The 13,196-nt window shown below is 33.9% G+C and overlaps 1 protein-coding gene across 1 annotated transcript; it reads right to left on the bottom strand.

Moving 5' to 3' along the window:
• Positions 1–3,146: 3,146 nt before the first annotated feature.
• Positions 3,147–10,471, bottom strand: LOC132555156 (sodium- and chloride-dependent taurine transporter-like; the record flags this gene model as incomplete). Its single annotated transcript, XM_060219504.1, has 11 exons — positions 3,147–3,272; positions 3,594–3,764; positions 4,203–4,303; positions 4,767–4,869; positions 5,220–5,357; positions 5,864–5,976; positions 7,710–7,834; positions 8,516–8,619; positions 9,205–9,339; positions 9,704–9,836; positions 10,325–10,471. Coding segments are annotated over 11 exons (1,396 nt in total), but the record flags the coding sequence as incomplete, so codon positions are not given.
• Between the last annotated feature and the right edge of the window lie 2,725 nt (positions 10,472–13,196).

Genomic DNA, 13,196 nt, shown 5'->3' with positions numbered 1-13,196 from the left:
ATATTTTAAGGTCTTCAAATTACTGGCTGTCGCTTGGTTGCAAGTTTATCAAGCTGGCGGTAACGTGACAATGACATCTCACATTGCAAGTCAAGTAATAGGATGCATGTTTCCACCACCAACATATTTGAAAGTGAACTTTGCCGACGTGTTCATATGAGTTTGTTAGGGAATGGATCACACGATATTAGTCGGAGTAATTTGACAACTTTTTACTACGCCAGTTGACAAAATTCATGGTTTTTGTAGGTGTCTGTCTTTATGAGCATTAATGAACAATTGTATATATATAGTATATGTTGAAGACCTTTGTGTGCTTTATTGGGTGGAATGATCACAAATTGTACATAAATATTTTATTTATAGTATTTTTTTTACTTAAATTCTGATACTATTTTGAAATATAATCAAAAACTTGTGTACAAGACAGTTTACTGTTAATGCAAGTTTCAAACCATTAAAGGTAAAGAAGGTATTACCACCTTGCTAAGAAATAATTAGGTTGATTTTATATATGTGATTTGTTTCTGTGACAGGAAATGGCTGTACATACAAGGGTCAAACTTACAAAGCTGGAGATAGCTGGGTGGATGATTGCAAATACAATTGTATCTGTGATTTATTTTTTAACTTTAAACTGATGATTAATAAACCTACAAAAAAAATCTGTTACATGTTAGTGTTGATTGGCTTTGGCCTATTTTAGGGATAAACAAATGTTATATCACACTATCCTTATAAACATTTATATGTTAAGTAAAGATGTGGATATATTAATCAGTTCCATACAGAATTATCTTTAAATAATGTCTTAAACAGTTTTGTATTTACTAATGTGATTATATTCATTTGTTACAAGGTGTCCTATCTTCACCAATCTACCAAGCAGTCTGAAATTGGAAAAGGTGCCTGGACAGTGTTGTCCTAAAGTTGTATTCGTCTTCACTGGAACAATAATATCTTTTACTGCTCCTCCCAGTTAGTATGAGAAAAGTTCTCTCATTCAGGATAGATATAATTACTGGAGCTCTTCATTCTTCAAGTGCCTTGTACAATCATCTAGTCTGTCTCTCCATTTTAGCTCATTGATGTACCTATACACATTCAGTACTGTAACCATACTTCTATTGGCGTTAACAAATTTTACGCAAGATCAATTTTGAACAATAAAGCACTTTTATGTTTTACAATGACTGGGTGGTCAGAAAGTTGTGACGATTCTACCCAATTGTATACTGACAGTGTACTAGCTATTAACTCTTGATTTTATAAAGAGGAATGTTTGAAATATGTTTTGGAAATAGATTTGTGGTAGCATGGTGCAGCAGAAGGGGCTACATTCAGAAATGTTAGCTATTCAAACTGCTTTTCACATTACATGGAATAACTTCATCTTCGTATGAAATGTCATATGAAAGAAATACCTACAACAAACATAAACACAAAAGAGTAAAATACACTGAATGTTTTATCCTTAAGAGTGTCTCTTACACATTATTCTTTTATTTTCCATTTTGATTGCAGACATGTGCTTTTATAAGGGCAATTCTTATGGAACTGGTGAGAAATGGGATGATGGATGTGATTATAAATGTGTCTGTACAGATGCTGCAACAGGAAGATATAAGTGTACACAGTGTAACGTTGGACGATCAGTAGGCAGCTGAGACATCACAGGACGATATGTTATGCAATATTTACAAGTTTATTTATAAACGTTATATTCATTTATATGCATATGAAAGAAATTCAAAATTATGTCCGCACACTCACAATCACACTTTCATGCATTCAAAGCTAAATATCATTTTCCACGTACGTCGGTATCACAGATGTCATGTGGCGCACAACACATCCACTACTTGATTTCAGTAGATCAAACACATTCAGTTCCTCTTAGAGCCTATTTACCATGTCACATCTATACATTCCATGGCCGATGATCATGGAGCAACACAAAAGTACCAAACATACCCTCCGTAGAAGTAAGTAAAATAATTTGATTTTAAGATAGACCTGACAGGCCTAGAGATTGTCTTGTTGATTTGAATTTTGAATATTAGGTTAAAAACATGATTGATATTGTGGTTTGTTTGTAAATTGTCCTGCAAATTCATTACCATTCTGATCAAACATGCATGACACAACAAATAATGAAGACATTGTATGATTATTAACAAGCCTTCATGACTGCAGGGGGGGGGGGGGGGGGGGGGGGGGTGACAAAAAACCTCAAACCAAGATGCAAGAGTCTTGCATATCTCCCGTAGACTTTACTGGTAGTTTTTTCAGATGATTGATTTCCACCCTTCTAACAATACATGGTTGTTGCTATTTTGATTAAAAAGAACTTTCTTTTCCACCCACCCAGTTAGAAGAATCTAAATCGAACCAACCAACCCCCATCCAGTCAAATGCTGCAAGACACCTAATTGTCCATATTTGGTAACAATCAATTATCCACCTGACTTACAAGAAGAGTGAGACCTGCTCTTGTGTGTCTCTTTCTCTATCTGGTAGTTTGCAGTTGTTTTTATATCTGTATCGTTTTTTTTTCAATAAAATTAAAAAAGAAGTGGTTTAAGATTGTATTTACGTATATTGAAATTTGAAACCGAAAAATGATGTAAAGAACAGAAAATATAACCAATGGAAAGTTAGCACGAAGACCCTTGAAGAACAAGAAAATAACAACATGTATAATGAATGACAATGTATTTTGCTTCATAAACAAGAGCCACCATGTAAATCCATGACCATCCAAGATGATGTCAAGGCCATATTTATAACAAATTTCATAATATTCAACATGTGTATCAGTTGATATCGACAGCGCAGCATCACAGTCTGCTAAAGGAATTGTTAAAAACTTAATTATACATCTTGTATATGCTTAATGATTAATCTTGTAAAATATAGAGAAGTAAGCTCACTAGCGTTGGCAACATTTGTTAAAACCCCAGCGGAGTAATAAATACATCTGTCTATTTTTCCATTGGTTAATTAATTGACCGCCAGTCCACATTTATGAAAATGATGTATCCATCCCTTAAATTATCTAATAAATTGCTCTTCAACTTTTCCAAATATCTATGTTATATAGCTTAAATTCACTTCCCCATTCAATAGATGTGCTTTACTCTGAGTTACAACATTAGATGTTCCTCTTCTTTCTTGTTTAATGAACTTTTTGTGAATCTCCTCAATTCTGAATTCCAAGAATCAGGTATCCGACCTTCCATTATAACTGGAGTTGTCAGTGTTTTCAGGCGCTGAAAAAAATGGAGGGGTTTGATACTTGTTTATGAATACATTGTTAAATCATTTCCTAAGTTTTACAGATAACAAAAATTATATATTATGTTATAATATTGAGTGACTCGATGTTGTCTCTGAGGAAGCATTCACTACAGAAATATTCAATACTGTTCTACATGCATCTCTTGGTGGAAAAATATCACATTACGCAAGTAGAAATTCGCCACTTTCAGAATTGATATACTTGAAACTATATATATCTACACACACATGAGTATTTTCGGTCAATAAGGTCTAGTTTTAACAGTTGTTTTATATATTTGAAGTCGACTTACCTCGATAAGCGTACCAGAGGTTCCCAGTAATTTATAAACCATAACAGCTGGAACGCATACCATTGATGACAAGGACAACATAAGACCGAAGGCTTGAGCGAGGGGCGGATAGGAATAGGAAGATCCGAAATTACCTAGTCGTAATGACGCAAGTTGCGATATGAACAGTCCCTTGAAACCAAACATAAAATACGAAGTATATTGTCATAACAATGATATTAAATACGAGAATTCTGTGAACTATTGGCAACGAAACCTGGAATACATAGTTTTTTTTCCCGCTACCATTAAGTTACATTAACATGCCATAAGTCTTTTACGTTTTTTTTATTTTATGATATATTCTTTATATTTCAAACTTTTCCCATGAATTTTCTTGGCTTCGATTTGGCCATTTTGTACAATAATATCCATAGGAGAATAATGCAAAATTATCTACATTGTTAATTTCCATGTGACGCCATTTTCGTATATACACTTACCAAAATGACGTCAAAATGGTATCCCGAAAATAAAGTGCAAATCAATTTATGATTAGTGTCTGAAGAGATAAAATATAAGTGCGAGTTATATCCCTTTAATTGAATGATGTATTTTAATTATTATTACCGTAGTCAGGACGGGGGTGATGAACTTCAAGCAAATCAACAATAATCGGTTGATCTTGAAACCCAACATCATGTACAGGACGTCATCAAATCTATCGGCGCCTGTTAACAGCATTGTATTTCTATATTCTTTATTCTTCTTTTAAGTAGCTGACAGAAATGTTTGTTATAAAAAGAGTGTTTGTTCGAAACGTTTAATGTCTCTATATACACAGGTGTAACAATTGACATTAAATACATGGACATTTGATTTCGTTTATATTTATCAATACAATTTAAAACGTTTGCGGACAAAGGTAAAATTTGTTAAGATAAACAGCGATTGTTGGTTTGGGAATATATTGTTTATGTGTTACAGTTCTTGTTACAAAGGAAATGGGGAATTTTGCCATGTCATTCAGATTCTAAATCAAAATATACGGCTACCAATCATTTACATCCTTATTTGATTTTCAAGTTAATATATGATTCAAACTTGATTGGATTAAAACTATAGGAAATGTTATTCTTAGGGTGGAAGTATTGCGCGGATAGATAGACATATGTTGTCAGGCTGAATACGTACCGAATACCCAACCAATTGCAATGCATTCCCAGAAACAGACCCACAGCAATACCATGCCACTAGCAGAGAAGTTGTCAAACAGGATCCAAATGTAAATTCCTCCCTATTTACGTAGAGACAAAATACTGCAGTTAGAAAACTACAAACCTTGTAATCTATACAAAGATAGAACTAATAAATGATTATCGTTTTCTAAGGAAATGTCTTGACTGGTGAATTCTTTTTTTCTCTCCATTAGTAAGCAACACTGATTATTTATCACATTGTACACTGTGGTCGTACCTATTCTAATTGACTTGAGCGTGGACTGCAATTTTTTTAGCTTTCACAAATGTAAATGATATTTACAATCCTACCAGAAAAGCGGTAAACCAGTAACATGTACCAATAGATAATTAAGAGCGTTTTAACTGTTCAGTTCAAGAACTTTGGAAAAAATCATCGAGGTCTTACTCTTGTCGTCATAGACAACCCAACGAGGAACAGTGCCAGGCAGTATATGGCCGTCAATAACATCCGAATCCAGGTCTTCCTATACCTCTCAGGAAGGGCGTCCACCATCATGGTCACGGCTACTTCGACTCCGAGAAACTGTTATATATTTAAATTTTATAATTAGGTTCTAGGTATCGACAGAAAACTAAGCAAATTAGTAGAGAACTAATATATATCTTCAAATTGTGCGAGTAGATCACTTTGGTAAAATATTTGATATTTATTAAGAATAAGTGTTGCTAATCATAAGAATAGATATGTCATGTAAGGCTAAGGCACAACTAAGATTAAAGATAGGCATAAACAAGGCATACTACATGTAGTAGCATCCAGGGATCTCGAAGGGTTGAGTAAAAGTGCCTTTCAATACAAATGAGATGCAGTATATGGCTAGAATTGAATTAAACTACATCACACAGCTGTTTCATTTTACTATGACTATTCTCAAAGTAATGCTTGTTGCCAAAATATTATACTTCGGAAATGAAGATAAGAAAATCCTATTTGGCATAATCAAATATTAAAAACTTCTGTAGGTTAAAAGAAGAAAAGTTTGCGTTTTTCGCTGAGCATAGGAAAATGTTATTGATGTGTTAACCTACCAAGCTATCCATACCAACCAAAAACAGCATAAAAAAGAACAGCACTGCCCAAAAGCTGGATCCTGGCATCAACGAAACTGCCTTCGGGTAGGTGAGGAAAGCCAATGCTGTACCTGTTAAATTATTAAGTAATCGTCACTATGGTTGTCTGGACACCTATGATAATAGTCTGCATTACATGAACGCCAAATTCAGGCCTTATTTGAATTACAGGAGTCGTCAACGGGGGAAAGAACCTGCAGAAGAAACAAATTGTTTTCGACTTTTAGAAAGCAGCATGTACTGGATTATTACCCAATTCTTCCTCAAAATACATATGTGCAAGCAAATTGTCACCGTTATAGAAATCAGCTTGTGCAGAAAAATATGTACTAATTCTATCAAGTCACCATGCTGGAAAAAAATGTAGTTGAACAAAATGCATAGGCGACATACCTGAATGTGAATTAAGGTCCCCATAAGCTTATTGAATACATATAGCAACGCACAAGACGCGCGAGCGATAGTTTTTTTTCTGTAGGTGTGGAAAAAACAACCTACTAGAAATTCTTATGGTAATTGACCAGTTATGTACTCTGCGTAAAGGCAAGATGTAATTGAAATCAAACTGTACGTTCTTGAACAGTAAATATCGATTGGAGTTTGACATCTTGACCTTATGCATCTATATTGTGTAATGATTCAGAAAGATAATAAAGCATGTTTACTCAGCGATAAGTAAGAACCTACTTCGTGTTGCCATTTAATTACGGAATAAAAACTAAACTGTTCGAAACAAATGCATATTGTATTGAAAAGTGAAACAAATTTGATGCGAACACTGCTATTTGTACATGTTCGCGATAAAATGGAAATGAACATGAATATTGCAAGGACAGAAACCAGGCTCAATGAGCGGCAAGATCGGACCGCCGAATGTCATTTTTTAGAATTAAAATAATAGTTCATTAATGATGATATACTTGTTCATATAGACAGAGACCTACCAAAAGCAGGTATTTTGTCAACTGGCGTAGTATTAAGTTGTCAAATTACTCCGATTAATATCGTGTGATCCATTCCCTAACAAACTCATATGAACAGGCAAGTAAGACCGAAATGAGTTCACGTCGGCAAAGTTCACTTTCAAATGTGTTGATTTTGGAAAACTCGCATCCTATTACATGCAGTGAGAGATGTCATTTTCACTTCACCGCGCAAAGGTTGACCGGAACGCGCCTAAGTATCCTCTTTTCTTTTAAAGTAACTCCATAAGAGTTAAATATGTGTTGTAGAAAAAGTACAATATCGTTTCCCGTGTCTGTAGCTCTGTACATATAAGATCATGAAGTACTTTTCAGAAAGTTCTCTGCGTTATATACATAATAGTCCGTGATAGGAATAGAATTGAAAGGTAAATATATGATTTTGAGGACTTGGATGTTGAAAGATGATATGAAATGGTACATATACTTACGGCTAACGCATGCGACTCGTCTCATCAATGCAAAATGACCTATTTCATACGTAAATAAGCAATGACATAACAATGCCAGCAGCACACTCCTGCTACCTGACAACAATGCATTCTGCTAACATATATCATTGTGCTCGCTCTAAGATTTTTTAGTTTACATCATGCACATCGGAAGATGTCAACTGAAATAAAATAGTAGTAAAATAAAATCAATGTTATGACATCAAAGTTTTGATAAAGCATTCCTGACCCTTTCTCCTGGAATCACTTAGGCCATGGTTTCTAAGTGTGATAAGCAATATTGCTGTTATCTATGAAACAACAGCATGGTAATATACTTCGTCGTGCTGCACTAGACAAAATAAGAGAAAGAGAGAGGCGCTCGTGTACCTGAAGTGGATATATCTGAAATGTCAACTCCCTGTTCACGCGCCATAAATCCGAGAACTGAGAACACTGCGAATCCACCTAGTATACTGGTGCCACTGTTGATGCACATGATGATGATACTGTCTCTAAAATAAAAAATCGGACCAGCTAACGATTATAAGTCCTGAAAAAAAAAATCGCTTCTATTGCAGGTAAATTGTTAAACCAAGATTCTGATAATCCTATTTCTTATAGCTTGCTTTAAAATTCCACTTAGGAATAAATCTATTTATTGAAAGACCAATTCAACTCCCTAAAACATAATATTTGAACAATATTAATGTAGGTATAGATTGGTGGTATTTTCTAGTAAAATGATGACAACTTCAACCGTAAGAAGATTGTACAAAAGACTCATAAGTGACTAGCACCTTTTAATGCAAATAATATTATAGTTAGATAAACCCAATGAATTAAATTGCCTCGTACAGTTATTTCGTTCATTTGGAAATCCCAAGTGGCAACTGACGTTAACACAAAGTTATCGAAAACAATGTCAGAACATAGACGGGAGGGCGCATTAGCCCCGTAATTTAATTACTTTCGTAATTTTTATACACGTGTTTTGATGATCTTAAGAACTACTTCAATTGCATGTGTATATTCCAAGACGTGCCACTATACGAATGAATTAAAACGAGGCAAGCAGGTTACCTTTGGAACTAAAAGTTCACCAGTAGTATTCACGATTGTGCAGATGACGCACCTTTTAATACTAATAAGAAGCTATATTTTATCATTATCGACATGAAAATGAATGATTTTACCTGTAAAAGTTATCATTAAACTTTTTGTAGCTTCCAAGTGTTATCAACCCGCCAAAGGCAACGGCAAGAGAAAAGAATATCTGAGTTCCTCCATCTATCCACACCTGATACATAAAAAAGGGATAATTGATATTAAAATCGAATAATTGATAAGAATTTTAACTTGTACTCCCATGATTACGTGTTTATGTATGCTTTTGATTTAGTGTTTGTGAGACATACATACATATGACCTCTTCTTTTATTGTGCATTAGGTCAGTAATTAAGTTCTGATGTGTGGGCAGAGAAGCTTCATGAAACGTAGTTAATACAAACACTGTAAAAATTAGTCATTGGCATAAGTTGGAATTTTTGACGTGTGTAGACCATTAAGAATTCTGACAAGTGGGGGAGAAAATTTCGCTCCTGAGAGCAGGAATGCTAAATGAATGTGTTTTCAGTTTAAAGGTCTTTCTCGTAAATGTGCCAAAGACTTAAGTTACTGTTGCTGAGGGAGCGAGGATATATCTTTTATGTTAGAATATGAAATAAACTTCTACTAGAAGTTCCTCGTTACTCCGGGCACACGAATGGAATCTAGTTGTGTTGGAAAGAGCAAGTATAACAACAACGTTGTTTCCATATAAATGAATTGCTTGAATTAAGAGGATAAGGGAAATATTGAATTTTGAAAACAAACAAATGCTACCTGTACATCAGCAAGTCTTTCAAAATTAGGGATAAGGAAATAGGTTATCCCGTCGATTGCACCATCTAGCGTAAGTCCTCTCACCAACAAACACAGCAGGACCACATAAGGGAAAACTGCTGTGAAGTATACCACCTGTATTACAAAAAGAAATGTGACAATGTTCTCCATTAGTAAGTCAGATACAAAAAATTAGACAATGGGAAAACTTTCTTTATTACCTTGAGTAATCAGTTTGTACAGAAATCGCGTTCATCTTGCAACAGTGAAAGTAAAGGTAAGTTTTGATAGGAAACAGCCATGCGTTTTGACGTGCCCAGACATGACTGTTCTGATTTAGGACACGTAAAAATATCTTTTGAGAAAAAAATTTCAAAAAATAAATAAAAAAAAACAACAATGCAGAATCCTTAAGCAGCATGGTATTGTTTTGTTTCATTCATGAGAATATTACAAAAAGTAAAGATACCTTAAATTTTATGTAAACTTAGGTACCTACCTTACCGCTCCACTTAACACCTCTCCACACACAGAAGTAGATGATTACCCACACTATAAACAAACTAAGAGCGATTTGCCACACAATTCCGCCACTATCCTCTATCCCATTAGACATCTGGATAACATGCCGTCTACAACATGAAATGTTTTGATATTAGGACAAAATATATTAATTTACTGGAAGACAGAAATGAAGTGAGACATCTTGAACCATAACTAAGGCGAGGATAAACCAATTTCTCTTGAGTACAACCATTTCTCTTACCACATGTTTATTTGCGTTTTGATGTTAATTTCAGAACCACTATGCCGAAATGGTTTTACATAAAATTGTGCTACTATATCAATTGTGATAAAACTCAATCTGCATATTAATTTAAAATAAATCATAACTACTAATATTTTATTGCAGACTCCATTGAGCAAGTGTTTGAGGAACAAACCATACGAGGTATTCATATACAACAAAAATATCAGTAAAAGTTGATTTTTGAAATAATTTTTTGTAGTTTCATTTATAATACATAAAAAATTAATATTGTGTAAATATAAATTGGAAGTACATGATATATAACATTTTTGTCACTTTTATCATGAAATGCCTATCACAATTGCTTACTCCCAGAATTCGACTGTTGGATCCACTGGTAGAAGGTCTGTGGAGTTTCCCACTAAACATTGATGCCTAGACGAATTGTACATGTCCAGGGACACATTCAGTTTGCTAAGACATGACGCTATTGTTGCCTCTTTTGAAATCGAACATCTGTAGAGATACAAAGAAATTTTAGTATGTTTTAAAATAAAGCAACGTGAGTTTCCACTCTTAATGACGATATGAAAAAAGGAGAAAGTCAGAGAAATGAGTTGGTAAAAAATTATCAAATATGAAAATATTTGTATAAGATACAACAGCTGAGTTAGTTATAAGTTCGATTCATTTGTCTTGTTAAAGACATCTTTCGTTAAACGCTTGGAACACCTGGTCTTATTCTCATTGTACTTTTTCCAGAAGCCTCCGTGTGCATATTTCTTTTGTTCATGTTTTGCCCTAGTTTTATGGAATTCGAGTTTACATTATGTTGGCGTGTTGGTATTTAATTAATGTTTTTATGACATCAATTGTAATATGAGGAGTATGTAACTTCAATAGTCAACGGTCAGCCAAGAAGATGTTTCTAATCCGAAAGATAGATTTCATTTAGTGTATACATTGGTCATAGTAAGGTGATGTGCTTTGTACCAAATTCGAGGCCCTGGACCTCTCAATAACTGAGTTACTGTCATTTGTTGAAATTTCATGTCCGTAGCATACGTTTGCTTGTATTTAAAGTAGGATATTGAAACTTTGTTTGCATACTGATCTTGCTAAGACAATGTGCAGTTTACAAAACTTCAGGGCTCGCAACCACTTGATAACAGAGTTATTGCCCTTTGTTTAAATTTCGTCTCCAGAGAACAGCTTTGAATTGATTGCATTTACACTAGGATAATGAAACTTGGTGTATATGTTGAACATACTAAGACGAGGGGTGTTCTCCGAGTGCCAACATTTTTTAACATTAGGAATCTGTTGTTTTTGGAAACAATAGCAAGGCAATTATATACTCTTTTCATATAAGCTGCCCTTTTCTTACCTGGCATTTTACCCGAGATTTACATGTGTTTCTCACATTCCATCCCCATATGACTAAGATATCAAACTGAATGTATAAATTTTATTTGATGAAAAATACTGAATAATTGAAATTGAAATTAAAGTATGTTGGATGATTTAGCACTAAACCATAACATACTTCTAAAATTATGATAATACGAATAGAAATGTACCTGTCCTAAAACTAATATTGAAGTAAGTAAAATATCCTAGATATAATTACAATACAATGTTAAACTAAACTTTTAACAGTAAAGTACTCAAAACAAAACTTGAAAATAGAGAGGAAAAATATCTTAAATAAAACTAGAATATTTGAAATGAAGAGGAAAAGTGTGTCATTATTGGTTAAGAAAATATCAAATTTCTGGTATTTGGGATCAAATCTACTTATTTATCAGTGAGAAATGATTAAAAGTCATTTCAGTTTCATTTAGCTTTATGGATTTTTAAATTAAGTGCCAATCATTACATGTGTACACAAACACAAGGCCTGGGTAAATTAAGTCAATATCCTTTAATGTGACAAATTAAATATTTGTTATCTAAACATTTCACAAGGTATATGAAATGGGTTTCTTCATTCATAATACTGTTTAGCGACTAAAATGTTACTATTGTTTAAACTTATCCTTAAATCTTTATATGTTAAACGAAACATAGACATAAGAATATAAATTTGACAAAAAATCAATAAAAATGTAAGTAATACCAGTTGCTGAGATACGCTCTAGGATGATGTGCAGTGTGCCAAATTCAGAGCCCTTGACCCTTCAATTACTTTAATTATTACCATTTGTTAAAATGTTATGCCCTGGCCATAACTTTACTTGCATTAAAACTAGGACAAGAAAAACTTCGTGTGTACATTATACATACCAAAACAATGTGCAATGTATCAGTATTAGAGCCCTGAACCCTTTCATTATAGAGTTATTGCCTTTTGTTAAAATTTTGTGTCCGGAGCACAACTTTGGTTTCATTTAAGCAAGGACAATAAACTTTATGTACACTTGTTCATACTAAAGGGATGTACAGTGTATCAAAGGATGAGAGCTGAAATTGACAGTAGATACCGACGTTTTACAAAGTGTATAAAATTATAACAAGAATAATATCAAGACATATATATATATCTTTTTATGCTCTCGGATCGAATGATCAGGGGCATATTGTTTTGTGCTATCTGTTTGTCTGTTGTCAACTTTAGCCTTGCCCATAACTGTTGCATAACTAAGAGCTTTTCTTATTTGGCTTATGACAAGACCTTTCTGGTGGTACCAATATTTGTTACCATGTGACAACGACCGTGACCTTTGACCTACATTTGAAAAACTTAAACATTGGCCTTAACTGTTGCAAAATGAAGAGATGCGTTTCACAAAATGTAGGATATTGTTTCATCAATACGTCTTGTATGGCAATATTTTGAGTATTTTTTTGTAAAGTCTATATGTTAGGACAGCAGCAGGGTGTCATAGGCACAGCGACGTGCAAACGAACACAACTTTCGTTATTTTTACACTACATGGCCTCACCAATGTCATAATTTGATCAAATCCCCTAAAATCGATACTCAAAGTTACACGAGGAACATACAGCGTGTTTGCTTTCTTTTATAGAGCTAGAACATTATTTTTCAAAACAAGCAACTTGCGAAGAAACAGATATATGTCAAGTAATGCTGAAACAAATTTCCCTCGTGCGATATTTTGAAATTATTTTTAGACTTCATTTACATGTTTAGGCGACTGATCTCGTCTTATTTCAATGTCTTATCAATACTCATATACACCAATCACGTTTTCATTTGGGTTATCTTCAGAACAGTACG

This window comes from Ylistrum balloti, unplaced genomic scaffold, assembly GCF_031769215.1.
Source record: "Ylistrum balloti isolate Yb309-2 unplaced genomic scaffold, AGI_CSIRO_Ybal_v1 Utg370456, whole genome shotgun sequence".
Lineage (NCBI taxonomy): Eukaryota > Metazoa > Mollusca > Bivalvia > Pectinida > Pectinidae > Ylistrum > Ylistrum balloti.
This window is presented reverse-complemented; position numbering and strand designations above follow the sequence as displayed.